The 22,468-nt window shown below is 38.2% G+C and overlaps 1 protein-coding gene and 1 non-coding gene across 3 annotated transcripts in view; both read right to left on the reverse strand.

Moving 5' to 3' along the window:
* The window catches only part of KCTD3 (potassium channel tetramerization domain containing 3), a 75,810-nt gene that overhangs the window by 39,212 nt on the left and 14,130 nt on the right, over positions 1 to 22,468 (reverse strand). The window contains exons 5-9 of one of the 2 annotated variants that reach the window (XM_070385519.1): positions 22,263 to 22,321; positions 21,911 to 21,991; positions 20,780 to 20,920; positions 20,239 to 20,329; positions 6,086 to 6,276 (exon numbers count right to left, since the gene is read on the reverse strand). In XM_070385519.1, coding sequence (XP_070241620.1) covers positions 6,086 to 6,276; positions 20,239 to 20,329; positions 20,780 to 20,920; positions 21,911 to 21,991; positions 22,263 to 22,321 — 563 coding nt within the window. Of the gene's footprint in view, positions 1 to 6,085; positions 6,277 to 20,238; positions 20,330 to 20,779; positions 20,921 to 21,910; positions 22,062 to 22,262; positions 22,322 to 22,468 lie in introns of both variants that reach the window. The other variant, XM_070385520.1, reaches the window with a different exon arrangement.
* Positions 1,098 to 1,169, reverse strand: TRNAC-GCA (transfer RNA cysteine (anticodon GCA)). The gene has a single exon. It is a non-coding gene; the product is annotated as a tRNA-Cys (tRNA).

The following is a 22,468-nucleotide window of genomic DNA, read 5'->3' on the forward strand; positions in this document are numbered from 1 at the left end:
GCGGGGGAATTCAATAGTTCCAGCTCAGTACATGTGAAGAGTCTCACTCTTCAGGCATTCTGTTAAGATTCCAAAATGACAATACTTAACACACCCTGAGTAGAAGCCATGCCCTAAAATAAAATATAAAGCTGAGAAAGACTAAAGCAAACAAACAACAAGCCTAGCAGAATAAACATCCTCTGGTAATTTAACTGCCTGCTGGAACAAAACTCACATCTTAAAAGAAGACAGCACTATTGAGACAGTAAGATACTGATCTAAACTGAAGGATGGGGAGAAAAGAAACTGGAAAAAACTAGTGCTCCAATGGTCTGTGAAGTGAAGTGAAGTCGCTCAGTCCTGTCTGACTCTTTGCGACCCCATGGGCTGTAGCCTACCATACTTCTCTGTTCATGGGATTTTCCAGGCAAGAGTACTGGAGTGGGTTGCCATTTCCTTCCCCAGAGGATCTTCCCAACCCAGGGATCGAACCTGGGTCTCCTGCGTTGCAGGCGGACGCTTTACCATCTGAGCCACCAGGGAAGTCTCTTAAAAGAAGACAGCACTATTAATCCATACTTCCTACATAACGGATCATGCAATGCCCAACATATGTCACAAGTTCCTAGACATGCGAAAAAGCAGGAAAATGTAACTCAAAATAAATCAGATGATTCAGATAATAGATTTAGCAGACAAAAACTAGTAAAACAGCTATAATGAATATGTTGAGTTTAAAAACAAGATATAGTGAGTGAACAGACTAGAAAAATCTCAGAAGAAAACAAACTAAAATAAAAATTTAAAAAGGCAATCTTAGAGCTGAAAAGGCCAACATTTCAAATAAAAAACTTATCATATGGGCTTCACTACAGACTAAATGAATACCACAGCAAAATGGAAAAAGACAGTAAGATAGATCTAAACTGAAGGATGGGGAGAAAAGAAACTGGAAAAAAACTAGTGCTCCAACGGTCTCTGAAGTGAAGTGAAGTCGCTCAGTCCTGTCCGACTCTTTGCGACCCCATGGACTGTAGCCTATCAGGCTCCTCTGTCCATGGGATTTTCCAGGCAAGAGTACTGGAGTGGATTGCCATTTCCTTCTCCAGGGGATCTTCCCCACCCAGGGATCGAACCTGGGTCTCCTGCGTTGCAGGCAGACACTTTACCATCTGAGCCATCAGGGAAGCCCAATGGTCTCTAGGCAAATATAAAGTAGCCTAACATGAAACCGAATCTCAAAAAGAGGAAGAGAGAAGAGGGAATGAGGGAGGGATAATAGGGAAAGAGAAATGGGTGAGGGGAAGTGGGGGAGGAAGACAGAAGCCTCCTTCCTCAATGGTGTCAACCAAAAATGTCTCCAGACATTCCCACAGGCCCGGACGGACATTATCCCTGGTTGCAAATCACTAAGCCAATCTATGTACAGATTAGATTAGATCTACGTAACCTAATCTACGGCAAATCAGTAAGAGGATGACAATCTCATAAAAACAGGGTAATGATTTTTAAAAGACATGTCTCAAAAGAAATAGTACAAATGGTCAATAAAGACATGAAAAGATGTTTAATACCATTAGTCATTAGGCAAATACAATTAAACCCAACATTAAAATCACTGTATGTCCACTAGAATGGCTCAAATTAAGATAATAAAAAAGTGTTGGGAAGGGTATGGAGCACCAGAACTCTCATATACTGCTATACAAATGTAAAATGATTTAACCACGTGCAAGACACTTGTACATTTTCTCATAACATTAAGCATACACTTTTCCTACATCCCAGAAATTCCACACCTAGATATTTAATTTATAATATGTCCGTAAAAAAAGTTCTACTTAAATGTTTATGGTAGCTTTATTCTTAGCATCCCCAAATTGAAAGTAAACCAAATGTCTATCAACAGATGAATAGATAAACAAATTCTAGCATATCAATTCAATGGAATACTATGCAGCAATAAAAAAGGATGCACCACTAAAACACTCAACAACATGGATGGATCTCAAAAGCATTATGCTGAATGAAAGAAGCCAGCACAAAAGAAGACATACTACATAATTTCACTCACGTGAAATTACAGACAAAAGAAATCTAATCCATGCTGACAAAAAGCCTAAATGGCTGTGTAAACAGTGGGGTTTCTGCTGAACATCTGCTTTCCTTTCAAGAGTCTGGAGTCTTGGTACAGGCTAGGCAGAGGGTACTTCAGTGACTAGCCTCTAGTAATAGACTTGGGTACCAAGTCCCTAATGAACTTCCCTGAGACATCTCACAAGTTAGTCACAATTCACTGCTAGGGGGATTTTTAAGCAAATACCATTGGAAGGGAACTCCTGAAAGCTTGTCCCTGGTTTCCACTGAACTTCTCCCAGATGCCACCATGGGTCTTTTGTCAATTCTGCTTTGCATGCTTTCACTGTAAGACACCATGGCTCCAAGTATCTATGCGCTGAGTCCTCTGAGTCCTTCTAGCAAATCACTGAACCTGGGAATATCTTGAGAAACAGACACAGATATGGAGGAATGAAGCCCAAAGACTAAGCCCTGGGGCATGCCAACATTTTGAAATTTGGCAAATACGGAAGAACTATCAAAAGGAACTGAGAAAAAACAAAGAGCGAGGATAAAAATCAATGAAGTGAAAAAAAAAAAAAATCAATGAAGTGCTCTAGAAGCCAAAGGAAGAAAGTCTTCAAAAGGAAAAGCGTAATCAACTCTATCAACGCCAGTTCTAATCAGATGAAGACTATGAACTAGATCCTAGGCCTTAGCAGAGTGCAGACCCATGGGCAGCACTAACAGGAGTAGCTGCAGACAGTGCTTAGGGACATGATGAGAGCAACTTCAAATCATGAAGAGGAGACGAGAATGACATAGAAACAAGACCAAATAAGGATAATGTGGTAGGATTTCTGGGAAGCCTTTAAAGGTCCACCAGAGAGAGGTCACAAGTTAAGACTACTGTTGTGGGTGTGCACACATTTCTTTCTCCGCACTACACTTGGCTATTCAGGAGAGAAATGCCGATTTGGCCTGGGCTGTGGTTTCTTCAGGGAGGTAAGGCAAAGGGAGAGATCGAAGAAAACGGAGGCTCTAAGCTAGAGTGACCGTAAACACGGAATCCAAGCCTGATGGCATGGGAAGCAATGAGTCAAGATCCCAGGGGAGTTAAAGAATTTTTGAGTTAGAAAATTCGAGTTAGTAATCTCAAAGGAATGAAGGGGAGTAATCCAAAGGCAGCGGAGCACTACAGCAAGTGTAAGTCCAGATGGAATGAAATTCGAAATCTGGGCAGGTGCAGTGGTGGGGGGATGGGGAGCAAGGGGCACCAAGAGAGGAGGGAAGAGACACGGTCCCCAAGCGTGGTCTGGGAATCCTCATGGGGCTGTGGAAACCCTCGGAAGTCTCAAGTCAAGACTATTTTCACTGCCTTTAAAAATAAAAACCTCTCATTCTCTCAAGAATGTACAGACAAGGAGTTTCGCAGAGGCTACATGATGTGAGGTCACACTGAGACAACAGCACCTGCCCATGCATTCTTCTGTTCTCTAGAATGGTTTGTGGTGGCAGGCTGGGGGTACAACCAAGTTTCCCAAGACTAACTTAATTTGGCCTAAATACTTCCACTATCTTTAGTAGCCGTCTTCAGTTATAACTGCTGTAATTATTTTAGAATACAAGTTTTCCTTGAGCCCACAAAGAAACACAAGGAAAAGGTACACTTTGCTATTCTGCAATGTTAGTTTTTAAAATGTTATAAAAATCTTTCTACATTTTTAAATTTTACCTACAACTGTTAAATACTTTATTCTGAAACAAATTTATTTTTAATACATTTTTATTGTACTTACTTAACTTGCCTGCTCAATCCATATAAATCCAACAGAGCTGACAAAGATAAATATGACCTAGCAGAGTTCTTTGATTCATGGAAAGAAAAACTCTAAAGAAACTGGACAAAACTGCATATAAAAATTTGAAATAACAACTTCCCCCCAATTTATAGATGTTAATAACTTGCCTTATTGTGCCTAAGCAACAAAACCTTTTTGAACAGTATTATAAAGCCAGTTGTGGGTTCTTTCAGACCAAACAGTCGAGAGTTTAAAGAAGTATTTTAAATGAAGATAGGAAAAACTTTTGAAAAGTGGTAATCTGTTACAGAACTTCAAACCAGAAATGAAAAAGTCACTGAACCATCCTCCTGGGTAAGGTACGGCACTGCTCTAGCGAGAAGAGGGCACATCATTGCTGGGAGACAAGAAAGCCTGAACAGACGGCGATGCTGAATGCCTGCGAGATGAACGTCAATAAAGGAAACCACAATGCTGGCCCTTTTCAATGACACAGTAAATCCTCAAATTAGTCTCAAATCAGACTGGCGCAGATAGTACTTTGTCTGCAGAACTGCATTTTTGTCTTACAAATACACAGATGTAGCTGCATCTCGTGTCCTGTTTCTCTTCCTCTAGTATCAGCCTCAACCAGTCATTAAAGATCTTTTACATGAATATTTGATTACAAATACACATGGCATTGGAATATCCAAAGTGTTGAAAACTTACGAATCTCATGCTTTATCCTAGAACACCTGTGTTGATCTTTGCACTAACGATGCAAAACAATGTTGGGTAAAAACAGCATACACCTTAGCATGAATCATAGGAGAGCCAGTAAACTATCCTGGTACTGATTAAATTCTTCTCTGTCACATTTTCAAGGAAAGAAAACAGTTTAACTTAAGAATTTCCTAGATGAAGCAATCTGCATAAGAATTTTTACTGACTGAGTCTCAATTTTGAGGGTATGTCTTCTTAACGTTCTGTGTGACTGAGTCCTCTCTGTGACGAGAAGCACCTTCCCAACTGCTGGGGCTGAGAGGAAACCAGCTGCTCCTTTCACACAGGACCATTTTCACTGGACAGATGACTTACAACTATGTAATTCAGTTTTGGGTATTTGGTAGACTTGCCCCAAAAAGTGGAACTGAGCAAATCTGTTATTTCAGTGACACAAGCTCAATGCTTCAAGTGAATATCAGCAATCTGGAAAATGTTTTCTGCCACGGTAAGTATGAAAACTTCCTAACATTCTGGAGTTCACAGATGTGATCAATGGTTATAGTAATAAATGTGATTTTTTAAAATGTACTGTACAATCTAAGGTATCAACATTTCGAAGATTTTACATGACTCAGTAAACCAACACTTCACAAATGACCAATGTATGATGTTATACAAAATTATATAAGGACAAAAAGACCCATTCAAAGTACAAAACAGACTGATTTTAATTTAACACAGTATGATCTATATGAACAGAGTTCATCAATATGATTTCAAAATTTGGGGACAGGAGCAAACAATATCCGCAATTATCTAAAAGGCTATATAAAAATGTTTTTTCCAACTATATATCTGTGTGAGGCCAAACTCTTCACCGAGTTCAACCAGAATAACAAATCACACACAGGAGACTGAATGCAGAAATAGGTATCAGAATTCAATTAAATGTAAAGGAGGTTTACAAAACGGGACACCATTGCTACTCTTCCCATTTTGGAGATAGTTATTTTTTACTAAAATTATTCATGTTACTGTGTAATGGGTTTTTATCCTTATTTTTTAAATTAAGTTATCAGAATTGCAGTATTAACTCCTATTATGGTAAATAGCAATAGATATAACCTATACAAACAAAAACAATTAACGGTCCTGAATGACCTAAGAAAGTAAAGTAGATTTAGAGGAGATTGAAAAGCTTGAGAACTTCAGGTCTAGAAGCAACAAGTGGGGAGGACTAAGGAAGTTATTTACCCCACCGTCAGCCCAGTGCTATGAAAGAGGGGGAGAGAGTGCAGCCACCACTAAACAGGATTCAGGAAGGGCACATTCTTACAGAGCAGTCAAGTCGGTTTGTGCCTCTTTACCAGACCATTCCTCTCACACTGAGCAGTCTTACTGTTACTGGACACCAAACAGAAGACTCACTAGCTCTAGCTAACTAATAACTAGTCCAAGTTAATTTCGATATTTATGGGCAATCCCTCTTAAACTTCAGAATATCACATGCAACAGCATGAACAACTTTTTCCTACCAATTTCGCTTCCACTTCCTCCATCTTGGACACTCCATAAGATGATGCTACTCTCTGAGGCAACAGCCACCATTTTGTCCTTGTCTCCGTGTGGACCCCCGACCACTTTTGCATTTAAAGCTACTCGTTCAATAGTCCAATCCAAATATGGGCTTGTAAACACTTGTTGCCATCCTGATGATTCTTTGATTCTGTTGAATATAAACAGACAACATAAATAAGACTCAGCAGTACTTAGCAAAGAGAACATGAATGAACGTACCAAAATAAATTTAATCACAGCTATTTATCTATGTATTTACTAAAAAATAAAATACACATAAACCAGACTCTTTAAAAAGAGACTAAAGGTCTATACTCCTCCAAAGAATAATTTAGCAAAGTTCTCCAAACTATAAAGACTTAAAAACTTAAAAAAAAAAAAAAAAACCCGGTAGTATCTTTTTACATTTTACACAAAAAAGTGGTACTTTGTCATTATTTGCAAACAGAAAGTCAACAAAAATCAGTTTCAGGAGAATTAATATCCCTATCAGTTACTAATCAGTTATTAAGTTATTATGATTAACTGAGAATCATTTCTTGATACTTCAGATGATAGTTTATTACGACAAACAAAGATAAAGGAGCGATCTGGTATGTGATAGCTTGGCATAATCAAATGAATGAAATATGACCTTTGGGAACCACTCACTGAGGACTGGATTTTAAAGGTTTCACACAAAATGAAAAAAAATCTCATGAGCCTACTCCTTATCCATAAGTAAAGGTGTCTTATCATGATTTAGATTTAGTTGACTGAATAAAAATGCTTTAATATATAATTGTTGATAAACATATGTGTAAATTTTTAATAACTTTTTCTGTCCTAAATGAATTGAAGTCTTTCAGACACGCAGTATTTTGTAGGGTTACACTTTAAGCCTTCAAACATTTAAAAACTACACAGTTAAGCAATCATGACAATAAACGACCTGAACTTTAATGATGGAATATTTATTTTTAAAGTTACACAAAACAAGTAACAGAAACAAAATTGTAAAGAATCTCTTTGCCTTACCCAAAGACAATAAATATGAGTATGTGCTCCTTTAAACACTACTACCTGATATAAAACCACAAAAATCAAACTTAAGTATTCATAAATGATGACCAACAACCTATATAAAAACACTTTAGCTTTATTTTTGTTTAAAACATATGCAAAATACAGCTATAATCCACAAAAATATGCAATTCAACCTTCTTATTAATTCTAAGAATTAATGATTTCCTTAAACTTAAAGGCAATATATAGAAAAATCTCACATGGTTTTCCTAGGCAGTATATGGTCTGTAATTACCCACTTCAGCCACTAGGTGGGATTCATGTGTCAAAATACAAAATTCAAAATAATTATCCAATAAGCCCTAAATACTGACAAAACACTGAGAAATTAAACCTAGATGCTCTTAAGGACTGGCAGACTGGACACAAAGCAGGCACTGCCAGCACTTCAAGAATAAAGACAATATGCCAACATGTGCATGCAGCACACTAGGCACTAGGCTCACCTTCAAAAAAGGGAGGCTGCACTGATTTAATGAGGGGAATGGTGTAATCTCATGACCACTAATAAAACAATAAAACGAAATATGATCTAATCTTTTACAAAAACTACTTCTAAGTCATTTTTCTCTAGAGAAATTAGGGTATTGTAAAACAAAAAGATGACAACAGTAAAAGAATCAGGACAGCACATTTGACAGTGATTATAACAATTACATAATTTAACTCAATGAGGTATGTGCATTTACTACTTAAGTTAAAATTAACTACAAAGAATAAGCAATATTTGCTTTACATTTTTCCATACACGTAAATATACAGTTTTAAATGTGTAGAAACACAGAACAAGCTCTGATATTCCAACAACCCACCTCTTTATTCCTGCATAATGAAACAACACTCTGAAATCGCGACAGCTGTGCCAAGAATATGGTTAACTTTCAAATTAAGATCATGAAAGATATAGTGGAGGCTATATGCTCTCAAATTTTTGAAACTTGCTGTAAATATACTTTAACCATATTGTATGAAAATTGATAAATATGTCAAAAGAACATAAGAGTCTAAAATGACAATAAGAGCATATTATTATTGTCTAACATGTTATTAGACAAGTCGTGTCCGAATGTTTTGCGACCATATGGCCTATAGCCTGCTAGGCTCCTATGTCCATTAGATTTCCCAGGCAGGAATTCTGGAGTGAGTTGCCATTTCCTTGTCCAGGGTATCTTCCTGATCCAGGGATTGTACCCATGTCTCCTGCACTGGCAGGCAGATTCTTTATCACTGAGCCACTAGGAAAGCCCAATAAAAACATATGTACAGATAATTACCTTAAATGTAAATGGACTAAATGCTTCAAACAAATGGCACAGACTGCCAGAATGGATTTTAAAAAAAAGACCTATATATATGTGTGCTGTTTATAAGAGTTCCATTTTGTATCCAGGGACACAAACAGATTGAAAGTGAAATGGAAAAGGGTTTTCAATGAAAATGGCAATCAAAAGAAAGCTGCAGTAGTAATCCTCATATCAGACAAAATAGACTAAAATAAAGACTGTTACAAGAGACAAAGAAGGACACTACATAATGAACAAAGGATCAAACCAAGAAGATACAAGTGTAAATATATATGCACCCAACATAGGAGCAACTCAATAAATAAAGCAAATGTTAACAGCCATGAAAGGAGAAATTAACAGTAACACAGTAATAAGAAAACTTTACCACCCCAACTGTATCAATGGACAGGTCATCAGACAGAAAATTAATAAGGAAACACAGGTCTTACATGACACATTAGATCATCAGACTAGATGTTCTTTAAAAGATATTTATAGAACATTCCATCCAAAAGCAGCAGAATATACATTTTTCTCAAGTGCACATAGAAGATTCTCCACGACAGATCACAAGCAGGCCATAAAGAAAGCTTTGGTAAATTTAAGGAAATTTAAATCCTATCAAGCATCATTTTGACCAATGTTATGAGATTAGAAATTAATTACAAACAAAAAGCTGTTAAAAAAAAAAAGAGAGGCTAAATGGATCGCTGAAGAAATCAAAGAGGAAATCAAAACGTACCTAGAAACGAATGATAACAAAAACACAACAATCTGAACCCTACAGGACACACAAAAGCACTTTTGAGAGAGAAGCTTACAGCAATACAATCTTACCTCAGAAAACAAGAAAAATCTCAAATACACACCATAACCTTACACCTAAACAACTCAAGAAAGAAGAAAACAAAACCCAAACTTACTGGAAGAAAAGAAATCATAAATATCAGCAGAAATGAATGCAACAGAGACAAAACAATAGAAAAGATCAATGAAACTAAAAGCTGAATCTTTGAGAAGATAAAATTGATAAACCTTTAGCCAGACTCCTCAAGCAAAAAAGAGAACTCAAATGGATAAAATGAGAAATGAAAATATTACAAGGGACAGCACAGAAATTACAAAGGATAATGGACTACTAGAAGCAACTATATGCCCATAAAACTAGAAGAAATGTTAAGTTCTTAGAAAGGCACCACCTTCCAAGGCTAAACCAGAAAGAAGTGAAAAGTATGAACAGACCGATCACAAACACTGAAACTGAAATTTAAAAACTTCCAACAAACAAAAGTGCAGGACCAGCTGGCTTCACAGGTAAATTCTATCAAACATTTACAGAAAAGTTATTACGTTATTACCAATCTGTCTAAAATCATTCCCACAAACTGCAGAGAAAGGAGCACTCACAAACACATTCTATGGGGCCACCATCACCCTAATACTAAAACCAGACAAAAGTAACACACAAAAAGAAAATTACAAAGCAGTATCACGAATGATGAAGCCAGGCTTCAACAGTCCGTGAACCGTGAACTTCCAGATGTTCTAGCTGGATTTAGAAAAGGCAGAGGAACCAGAGATCAAATTGCCAACATCTGCTGGATCATCAAAAATGCAAGAGAGTTCCAGAAAAACACCTACTTCTGCTTTATTGACTATGCCAAAGCCTTTGATTGTGTGGATCACAAAAAACTGTGGAAAATTCTTAGAGAGATAGGAATACCAGGCCACCTTAACTGCCTGCTGAGAAATCTGTATGCAAGTCAAGACGGAACAATTAGAACCAGACATGAAACAAGAGACTGGTTCCAAATTAGGAAAGGAGCATGTCAAGGCTGTATATTGTCACCCTGCTTATTTAACTTATATGCAGAGTACATCAAGAGAAACGCAGGGCTGGATGAAGCACAAGCTGGAATCAAGATTGCCAGGGGAAATAATAATATGTCAGATACACAGATGATACCACCATTATGGTAGAAAGTGAAGAACTAAAGAGCTCCTTGATGAAAGTGAAAGAGGAGAGTGAAAAAGTTTGCTTAAAACTCAACATTGAAAAAACTAAGATCATGTCATCCAGTCCCATCACTTCATGGCAAATAAATGGGGAAACAATGGAAATAGTGACAGACTTTATTTTTGGGGTTCCAGAATCACTGCAGATGATGACTGCAGCCATGAAATCAAAAGACACTTGCTCCTTGGAAGAAAAGTTATGACCAACCTAGACAGCATATTAAAAAGCAGAGATAACACTTTGCCAACAAAGATCCGTCTGGTCAAAGCTATGGTTTTTCCAGTAGTCATGTATGGATGTGAGAGTTGGAGTATAAAGAAAGCTGAGCGCCAAAGAATTGATGCTTTTGAACTGTGGTGTTGAAGAAGACTCTTGAGAGTCCCTTGGACTGCAAGGAGATCAAACCAGGCAATCCTAAAAGAAATCAGTCCTGAATATTCATTGGAAGGACTGATGTTGAAGCTGAAACTCCAATACTTTGGCCACCTGATATGAAGAACTGACTCCTTGGAAAAGACCCTGGTGCTGGGAAAGACTGAAGGCGAGAGGAGAAGGGGACTACAGAGGATGAGATGGTTGGATGGCATCACCGACTAGATGGATGTGAGTCTGAACAAGCTCCAGGAGTTGGTGATGGTCAGGGAGAAAATACAGTCTCTTTAATAAATGGTGCTGGGAAAACTAGACAGTTACCTACAATAGAATGAAATTAGAACATTTTCTAATATCACACACAAACTCAAAATGGATTGGGCTTCCTTGGTGGCTTACTGGTAAAGAATCTGCCTGCCAATGCAGGAGACACAGATTTGATCCTTGATCTGGGAAGATCCCACATGGCGCAGAACAACTTAGTCTATGTGTCCCAACTGTTGAGCCTGTGCTCTAGAGCCCGGGAGCTACAACTACTACTGAGTCCATATGCTACAACTACTGAAGCCCACATGCCCTGTAGACTATACTCTGCAACAAAGAGATGCCACCACAGTGAGAAGCCTGTGCACTGAAGCTAGAGAGTAGACCCCACTTGCAGCAACTAGAGAAAAGTCTGTGCAGCAACGAAGACCCATCACGGTCAGAAATAAATACATAAAATTATAAAAAATAAACTCAAAATGGATTAAAAACCTAAATGTAAGACCAGATCCTATGAAAGTCTTAGATGAAAACACAGGCAGTATACTGTGATATGCATTGCAGCAAGATCTTTTTTGAATCACGTCCTACAGCAATTAAAAAGCAATACATGGGACCTGTCTGTATGTGTTAGTTGCTCAGTCATGTCCTACTCTTTGGGACCCCAAGGACTGCAGCCTGCCAGGCTTCTCTATCCATGGAATTCTCTAGGAAAGAATACTGGGATGGTTTGACATTTCCTTCTCCAGCAGATCTTCCCGACCCAGGTATAGAACCAGAGTTTGCAGCATTTCAGGCAGATTTTACACCATCTGAGCCACAGGGAAGCCAAATTAAACTTAAAAGCTTTTGCACAGCAATGGAAACCATCCACAAAACAAAAAACCCCACAGAATGGGAGACTATATGCAAACAAAGACATTGATAAGGGATTAATCTCCAAATATACAAACAACTCATGTAGCTCAATATTAAAAAAAAAAAGGCAATCAAAAAATGGGTGGGTGGTCTAAACAAACATTTCTCCAAAGAGACACACAGATGACCAAGAGACCTGTGAAAAGAGGCTCAACATCATTAATTACTAGAAAAATGCAAAAACTACAATGAGTTATCACCTCACACTAGTCAGAATAGCCATCATCAAAAAATCTACAAACAATAAATGCTGGAGAAGATGTGGAAAAAAGGGAACTCTCCTACATTTGTTGGTGGGAATATAAATTGGTATATCATACAGAGAACAGTATGAAGATTCCTTAAAAACGTAAATGTAGTACTGCCATAGGATTCAGGAATTCCATGTCTAGGCATGTATCTGAAGAAAACCATACTTTGAAAACATATATGCACTTCAATGTTCATTTGCAGCAGATGTGGTACATATATAGAATGGAATATTACTCGGGCATTAAAAAAAAATGAAATAAGGCCAGTAGCAGCAACACAGATGTACCTAGAGATAATCATACTAACTGAAGTAAAACAAAGACAAATATCATATATCACATATATATAATTTTTAAAAAAAGATACAAACTCATTACAAAACAGAAACAGACTCACAGACTTTGAAAACAAACTCATGGTTACCAAAGGGGAAATGCAGGGTGCAGAGATAAATTAGGAGTTTAACATATACACACTGCTACATATAAAAATAGATAATTAACAAGGATCTACTGTAAAGCACAGGGAAATCTACTCAATATTCTGCAAAGACCTACATGTGAAAAGAATCTAAAAAAGAATGGATATATGTATATTTATGATTGAATCACTTTGCTATACACCTAAATCTAACACAACATTGTAAATCAACTGTATACTCCAGTTTAAAACTTATAAAAGTCCTGCCTCGATGGTTTCCCAGGTGGCTCAGATGGTAACGTGTCTGCCTGCAACGTGGGAGACCTCGGTGATCCCTGGGATGGGAAGATCCCTTGGAGAAGGGAATGGCTACCCACTCCAGGATTCTTGCCTGGAAAATTCCATGGACTGAGGAGTCCATTAGGCTACAGTCCATGAGTTCGCAAACAGTTGGACACGACTGAGCAACTTCACTTTCACTTTCTTCCCTATCTCGATAGGAGCCTTATAGCAACTAAAATCCACACTGGAAGAGTAGTATTTGCCTCCAAGTTGACGTCTGTCCTTTCTATCTGAACTATGAAACTCCTCACCAAGTGTGGTAGGCAGAATAATGGCTCCCCAAACACGCCCTCGTCGAAATTCCTGAAAACGGTAAAAGTGTTATCTTACATGGCAAAGGGGCTTTGCAGATGTGATTAAGTTAAAGAGATGGACGGACTACCCAGGTGCCTAGAATGTAAAACCAAGGTCCTCATAAGCAGAGGTAGACGAGTGGGGGACAAGGAAGAGATCTGAAGATGCTGCGCTGCTGGTTTTGAAATGTAAAAAAGGAAATGCAATTAAAGGCCTCAGATGGCCTTTAGAAGTTGGGAAGGACAAAGAAACTTGCTGGAGCCTCCAGAAGGAACAAAGACCTGCCAATATCTTGACTTTAGCTCAGCAAGATCCAATTTGGAGTTTTCTGAACTCCAGAACTGAGTGATGAAAAACTGTATTGTTTTTTCATACTAAATGTACGGTAATTTGTTATAGCAGCAGGAAGAAACTAATACACCAAGGCACCTACATTATTTTCATTTTATACTTCTCCTCAGCCAAAACTTCGTTGTTCAGTTAATTTGTTAGTTGCTTCCACACCACTCAACTCCCTTAGGAGGAGAAACCACAAAGTGAGGAGGGGTAGCTCTCAGACTGAGCCCAGCCCACTGCCTGTCCCACTGAATCAAAGAATTACTAATGTTGTCAAAACTAACACTACTCACTTATACCAGAGACCAGGAACACAGTGTTTATTCTGATGCATTCTCAGGAATCTACTATGTGCCCGGGACATGAGAAGCACTGGGGTGGAGAGAGTTGAGAATTCTGTCATTTCTTTCCCCAGGATGACCTAGGGAATTTCTCCAACTTGGTTTCTTCATTAGTAAAATAGGGATGATGAGATTCATGCCACAGGTTGTTGTGATAATTAAATGAGAACATGTATACAAGAGACTTCAGGGTTATATGCCTGGCATAAAATAACAGCTGAATAAGTTCCTAACTGGGAAGTCCAATTCATTTCTCAATATTCAGAAGCTATTTTTATGGAACTGGATGTTTTCCCAATATTTTCTAATCAGGAGCCTCTAGAGTTGAGTCATCTTATTTTGAAGAGCTCTCCCTTCTTCCCACATTTCCCCATTCCTTTTCCAACTCCCAAATACATAATTTCTGCTCAGTGCTGAAATGTTTTGCCAAACCAGACTCAGTCAGATTTCCCTTTGCCTATTTTTCTTCAAGAGATGGACTCCAGACAGAAAAAGGGTTCTAGAGGTTGGTAAGGAGACTCTGCAACTAAAAACATAAATGTGGTTTGGGGAGGGTACCACAGGAAGGCAGAAATACAAGCACACAATGATTCTTTCCTAAAGGTCCAGGTGGAGGAGCTACATGTGTTAGGCAACATGTGTTGCCTAAGTTCTTTTTTTTTTTTTTAACACTATATATCAGCACAAAATCCCTCACTGCTTGTTTTCTACTGGACTTTTCTCAATATAACGTTCCCTGTTTTCTTTCCAACACCTCACTACCAGGCTAATTAGAAAGGAAGCTGATTCTACCTCTCAAAGGTTAAATTATGAAGCCAAACACATACGCAAGTTTTTCTCTTTAACACATAGGAATATTTCATCTTATTTCTCTTCCATCTAACACAACACACAAAAATCCTCCAATCTCCTATTTCAAATTCTCACCAGCTAATGAAAGGAATGATTAAGAAGATCCACACACAAATAGGCCTATGGAACAGGTTTAAGAGCCCAGAAATAAGTCCAAGCATATATAGTCAACTAATGTTTGATAAGGTAGCCAAGAATACTAAATGAAGAAAAGGGAGCTTCTTCAATAAATGGTACCTGGAAAATTGGATATTTAAACAGAAAAGAATTAAATTTGACCCTTACTGGCTTCCCTAGTGGCTCAGATAGTATAGAATCTGCAATGTAAGTGATGCAGGTTCAATCCACAGGTCAGGAAGTTCCCCTGGAGAAGGGAATGGTAAACCACTCCAGTATTCTTGCCTAGGAAATCCCATGGACAGAGAAGCCTGGCAGGCTACAGTTCATGGGGTCGCAAAAAGTCGGACACAACTAAGTGACTAACACTTTCACTTTCACTTTATACTACTCACAAAAATAAACTCAAAATTGATTGAAGACCTAAAACCATGAGGCTCCTAGAAGAAAACATAGGGAAAAAGCTCCTTGACATGAGTCGTGGTAACGATTGTTTTCAAAATCACACATAAAGCACATAAAATCAGAAATAAACAAATGGGACCACATCGCACTAAAAAGCAACTGCACAGAAAAAGAAAACTATCAAAGTGAAAAAAGCAACCAATGGAATAGGAAAAAATATTTGCAAACCATATATCTGATAAGGTGTCAATATGCAAATACATAAAGAACTCAAACAACTCAACAGCAAAAAACCAAATAATCCAACTAAAAAATGGGCGAAAGACTTGAATAGACATTTTCCCAAAGAAGATATACAAACAGCCAATGTACAAGAAAAGATCCTCTGCATCAACTGTCAATAGGGAAATGCAAATTAAAACCACAGTAAGGTATCACTTCATACCTGTTGCAATGGCCATCATGAAAAGACAAGAGATGGATACATGTATGTATGGCTGAATCTCTTTGCTGTTCATGTGAAACTATCACAACATTGTCAATTAGCTATATTTCAAAACAAAATAAAAAGTCTGAAAAAACGACAATAAATGCTGGTGTGGATGTAGAGAAAAGGGAAACTTTGCCACAGTTAGAGGGACTGTAAATTGGTATAGCCACTATGGAAAACAATATGGTGTTTGCTCAAAAAAATTAAGTACAAATCTACCCTATGATAATGCAATTTCAATTCTGGGAATATATTCAAAGAAAACAGAAACACTAGCCTGAAACGTTCTGCACTCCCATGCTCACAGCAGCATCAATAGCCAAGTGTCCAACAATAGGGGGGAAAAGGTTTGAAATTAGATGCAAGTATACCCTTATGGCAGAAAGTGAAGAGGAACTAAAAAGCCTCTGGATAAAAGTCTTTCACTCTCCTCTTTCAGGAGAGTGAAAAAGTTGGCTTAAAGCTCAACATTCAGAAAACTAAGATCATGGCATCTGGTCCCATCACTTCATGGGAAATACATGGGGAAACAGTGGAAACAGTGTCAGACTTTATTTTGGGGGGCTCCAAAATCACTGCAGATGGTGACTGCAGCCATGAAATTAAAAGATGCTTATTCCTTGGAAGAAAAGTTATGACCAACCTAGATAGCACATTGAAAAGCAGAGACATTACTTTGCCAACAAAGGTCCGTCTAGTCAAGGCTATGGTTTTTCCAGTGGTCATGTATGGATGTGAGAGTTGGACTATGAAGAAAGCTGAGCACCGAAGAATTGATGCTTTTGAACTGTGGTGTTGGAGAAGACCCTTGAGAGTCCCTTGGACTGCAAGGAGATCCAACCAGCCCATTCAAAAGGAGATCAGCCCTGGGATTTCTTTGGAGAGAATGATGCTGAAGCTGAAACTCCAGTACTTTGGCCACCTCATGCGAAGAGTCGACTCATTGGAAAAGACTCTGATGCTGGGAGGGATTGGGGGCAGGAGGAAAAGGGAACGACAGAGGATGAGATGGCTGGATGGCATCACCAACTTGATGGACGTGAGTTTGAGTGAACTCTGGGAGTTGGTGATGGACAGGGAGGCCTGGCATGCTGCGATTCATGGGGTCGCAAAGAGTTGGACACGACTGAGTGACTGAACTGAACTGATATAAAAATAAAAATAAAGCAAGATGAAGGTTTTCAAATTCAATGAGAAAGGATGGTTTATGTAATAAGCAGAACATAATTAGCCACTCATGTGGAAGAAAATAGATTCCTAAATCTAATATCTTATACAAAAAGTAAATTTTACATGCATTAAAAATCTAAAGTGGAGGGCTTCCCTGGTGGCTTCATGGTAAAGAACCCCCTGGCCAAAGCAGGAGAAATAGATTTGATCCCTGATTTGGGAAGATCTCACATACTATGGAGCAATTAAGCCCCTGTGCCACAACTAGTAAGCCCATGGGCTGCAACCACTGAAGCTTGCTCACCCTAGAGCCTGGGTTCTGAAACAAGAGAAGCCACTGGCACAGAGAAGTCAGTGTGCCACAATCAGGGAGCAGCCCGCACTCACCACAGTTAGAGAAAAGCAAGCACAGGAATGAAGACCCAGCATAGCCCAGATAAATAAATAAATACAATTATATTTTTAAAAATCTAAAGAAGAATATAAATTCCAAAAGGGTAATAATCTACAAATAATCTTTCAATAATTCAAGTAACGTGGTAAACTGAGCAAGAAAAAAAATATAAAAGTGAAGCATGACAATGCAGACAAAATGCCCAAAGAACTATGGACAGAGGTTTGTAATGCTGTATAGGAGGCAAGGACCAAAGCCATCCCAAAGAGAAAGAAAAGCAAGAAGGCAAAGCGGTTGTCTGAGAAGGCCTACAAATACCTAAGGAAAGAAAAGAAGGGAAAGGCAAGGGAGAAACATAAAGATATACCCAACTGAATGCAGAGTTACAGAGAATACGAGAAGAGATAAGGCCTTCTTGACTGAACAATGAAAAGAAATAGAGGAAAACAATAGAAGGGGAAAGACTAGAGATCTCTTCAAGGAAACCGGCGGTATCCAGAGAACATTTCATACAAGGATGGGCGTGATAAAGGACAGAAACAGTAAGGACCTAAGAGAAGCAGAAGAAATTAAGAAGAGGTGGCAATACACAGAACTACACAAAACAGTCTTAATGACTTGGACAATCACAATGGTGTGGTAACTCACCCAGCAGCAGACATCCTGGAACATGAAGTCAAGTGGCTCTTAGGAAGAATTACCACAAAGCACCAAGTGCAGGCGACAGAATTCCAGCTCAGCTATTTAAAAGCCTAAGAGATGATGCTGTTACAGTGCTGCACTTAATGTCAGTGTATTTGGAAAACTCTGCATAACCACAGGACTAGCAAAGGTCAGTTTTCATTCCAGTCCCATAGAAGGGAAATGTCAAATAATGTTGAAAACTACCATACAATTGCACTCACTCCATATGCTAGCATTTTGAGCTCATTATGCTCAAAATCCTTCAAGCTAGTCTGCAGCAGTACAAGAATTCAGAAATTTCAGATGTACAAGCTGGATTTAGAGAAGGCAGAGGAACCAGAAATCAAATTGCCAATATTTGTTGGATCAGAGAGAAAACTAGCAAACTCCAGAAAAATACCTACTGCTTCACTGACTACTTGGAAGCCTCTGACTGTGTGGATCACAAAAAGTGGAAAATTCTTAAAGAGTTGGGAATATTAGACAACCTTACCTTTCCCCTGAGAAACCTGTGTATGGGTCAAGAAGCAACAGTTAGAACTGGACATGGAACAACGGACTGGTTCCAAACTGGGAAAGGAGTGCATCAAGGCCATATAATGTCATACTGTGTATTTAACTTCTATGCAGAGCACATCGTGTGAAACACCAGACTGGAATCAAGATTGCCAGGAGAAATACCAACAACCTCTGCAGATATGCAGATGATCCCACTTTAGTGGCAGAAAATGAAGAGTAACTAAAGAGCATCTTGATAAAGGTGAAAGAGGACAGTGAAAAAGCTTAAAACTCAACATTCAAAAAACTAACATCATGGCATCTGGTCCCATCACTTCATGGCAAATAGAAGGGGAAAAGTGAAAATATGGGCAGATTCTCTTCTTCCGGGTTCCGAAATGACTGAGAACTGTGACTGCAACCATGAAATTAAAAGATGTTTCCTCCTTGGAAGGAAAGCGATGACAAACCTAGACAGCATATTAAAAAGCAGAGACATCACTCTGCCGACAAAGGTCCATTTAATCCAAGGTATGGTTTTTGCAGTAGTCATGTACGGATGTGAGAGTTGGACTGTAAAGAAAGCTGAGCACCAAAGAATTGATGCTTTTGAACCGTGGTGTTGGAGAAGACTATTGAGAGTCCCTTGGATTACAAGGAGATCAAACCAGGCAATCCTAAAGGAAATCAGTCCTAAATATTCATTGGAAGGACTGATGCTAAAGCTCCAATACTTTGGTCACCTGATGTGAAGAACTGACTCATTGGAAAAGACCCTGATGCTGGGAAAGACTGAAGGAAGGAGAAGGGGATGACAGAATATGAGATGGTTGGATGGTATCACCAACTCATGAGTTTGAGCAAGCTCCGGGAGCTGGCGATGGACAGGGAAGCCTGGCATGTTGCAGTCCATGGGGTTGCAAAGAGTAGTACATGGCTTAGTGACTGAACACCACCACTGTTCTCCTGTCATCAACATTTCTCACTTCATACAGTAATTCCGAACTAAGAATCCTACCTCTCAGCCAAATAAAAAGAGAAATCCCTAGTATATACTCTTCCTTGTTCCTGCTGGTTTCTGAGAATGCAAGAATTAGATAAAACAAAACTACCTTGCACATTAGATACTAAACTACATCACTTCTGTCCACAATGGTCCTGCTTAACTACCTCACTCCCAAGTGTACAGTACTCATGACCAATGTAGAGTCTTATTCTCCTCTGAAAGTACAATATTTAATCATTACAGACAAAAAAACACAGGGGTCACATTAACAAGCCTGCCTCATTTAACACAACAGTTAAACAACTTGGAAGCTGGATACACTAAGCAAGAAGGTGTAACTTCAAGATATCTCACTTATTTCACAGTTTATACTGTATGGGCAATATTTAAATACACTGAGGCTATCAGTATTTATGAAATTAGTTGTAAAAATAAAAGTAAACTGAATTTAATCACCAGGCAAAATCTAAAGGAAAAAAAATCTGATGACTAAAATTAAATAGCTCTTAAATCTACAAGTGTAAAACCACAGCGATTAAAAAATACCCCCCAAAGTAAAAAGCAAACCATTACTAATTATATAATACCTGTAACACACAGCAAAATGGGCATACGCAGCTACGATCCAGTTGTGATGGCCAGCTACTATTAGCACCTTTCGTGGATCCACAGGAAACCCTGTTGACATTAGAAAAAGAAATGTTTTTTGTGTTCTAAAAAAGGGGTTTGCAAACTATGGCCAAGAGGCCAATTCCAGTCCTCTGCCTGTTGTGAGAAAGAAAGCTTTGTTGGAACACAGCCAAGCACATCTGTCCACACATCAAAGCTGCTTGTGTGCTACAAAGAGAAAGGAGCAGTTCCAACAGAGACCTTCAGTCTCATGAAACCCACTATGTCCGCCATCTGGCCCAGAAAAAGTTTGTCAACCTCTATTCTAAAGGTTTACAGCAAACAGAAAATCACAAGCTTTTTAAATAAAAATATTAGGTGAGACTTTTCAAGATATAAACGGGAGATCTAGATTAAAAAGAGATACAGCAAAAGCTACAGCTTTAAAAATAATTACTCAATATCTAGAGCTAAAAATGTACATACTTTGCTTTTTTTATTTATGTAAGCTATGCTTACCTAGCCTAACAGTTTCTTCTCCAGTTCCAGAAAGAACAGGCTGAGTACCATTTCCTCGAGCTTCACCTTCTGTAAAATTTAGTCCATTTCTAGAATCAGCTGAGGATCTAGTAGTGTTGTTTATTTTACGACTAGGAATACCTATGAAAGCAAAGAAGATAAATTGTTTTAAGTTCACCTACCAAAATTTGAAAATTTCATATGTTCTTATGCCTAAAAAACAAAAAAACTAAACATTATAGCTGAAATTTATCTTATAGTGATTTACCGCAAATAAGTACCATAACAAATAAGATGAAATTTTTAAAAAAGATTTCTGATATTTTCCATGGTATATATTTAGTAAGTAAGACTAAGATTTATCATATGTATAATACCAAATCAATCACCACTAATTCATTCATTCTGTCACTAACTCTTTACATTTACAGAACAGTTACTATGAGATAGGTGCTATTCTATTAAGTTTACATTTTAACTTTAAACTTCATTAAGTTTAAATTTTTAAACTTTATTTACTAATTTAAATTTTATTCAGCTTTAGAGCTGAATTGCCCTATACTTCTAAGCATCCCTTATTTGGCAGAGGAGCCTTTTTGAAATCATTTTGAAATGAACTCTTGTTCAAAACCCTGCTACAACACAGGCACAGATCTAACTATACTAACTGAAGAGGGGCAGAAATGGCATGCACCTCACCCTCCTCTCCCCTATACACTGACAAATCTCTGCAAAGCTCCTAGGGTTCCACAAAGGAGATGGACAACCAGTTCTCAAACACAGGAATCAGCAAATCTGACCAAAGCCAAGTCTGGTCCGATGGCTGTTTATGTAAGTAAAGTTGTATTAGACACCGTCACACTCACCCATTTCTGCAGGGTTTACAGTGGAGTTCAGTTAACTGCCACAGAGATCTTCTAGCGCACAAGCCTAACTGGCCCTCTACAGAAAAAGTTTGGCAAACTCCTACCCTACCTTATACTCTGACCTAACTTCTGTTAAATTAAAGTTCTCATCTTTTCTAGTAGATTTACAAATGACATAATCAAGAAACAGATTTTCCTGTTCACACATTTGTACTTAACGTAATGATAAAAAGACTTGAACAACTCAATGAAAAAGCAGAAGTACCTGGTGGAGGCAAGTAACCATGGAAAAGGACACTGCCGCAAGATGAACGCTCCAGCTCTTCACATAAGAGAAGCCTTCTTACTAAAAACATTTCAAAGCAAACTTGTCAAGAGTACATGCAAACAGAAAAATAGTACTCCACTTATTTTCTCTAGTTAAAGAGGATAAGGAAAGAAAAGGGAAAATGTTTAAGTTAAATCAGCGGACAATATCTTTTTTCTATGAAAATCCACAAAAAGCAAGCACTGACTAGTCCATCAAAAATTAGGACCTGATATAAAACACACTTCATTTGGGCAAGTTGAGTGCTCAAAGGGTCGAATCATAAATAAAAAATAGTAAAGATACATACCTAGTGGAGTGATTCCATAAAATTCAGCTTCATGTCGGAGAACATTAATACTCACTCCCCTACAAAGAAACAAATTAGTGATGTAAATCTTCTAACACTGGCAGCCTGGATTATCATCTGAAGCAGAAAAAGTACTAGGCTCTTAACATGAACAAAATCATGGCTTTTAAAACTTACTTCTTCCCTAAGATCCTCAATCATTTGAA

The sequence above is a fragment of the Bos mutus genome, chromosome 16, assembly GCF_027580195.1.
Source record: "Bos mutus isolate GX-2022 chromosome 16, NWIPB_WYAK_1.1, whole genome shotgun sequence".
In the NCBI taxonomy this organism is placed as follows: Eukaryota; Metazoa; Chordata; class Mammalia; order Artiodactyla; family Bovidae; genus Bos; species Bos mutus.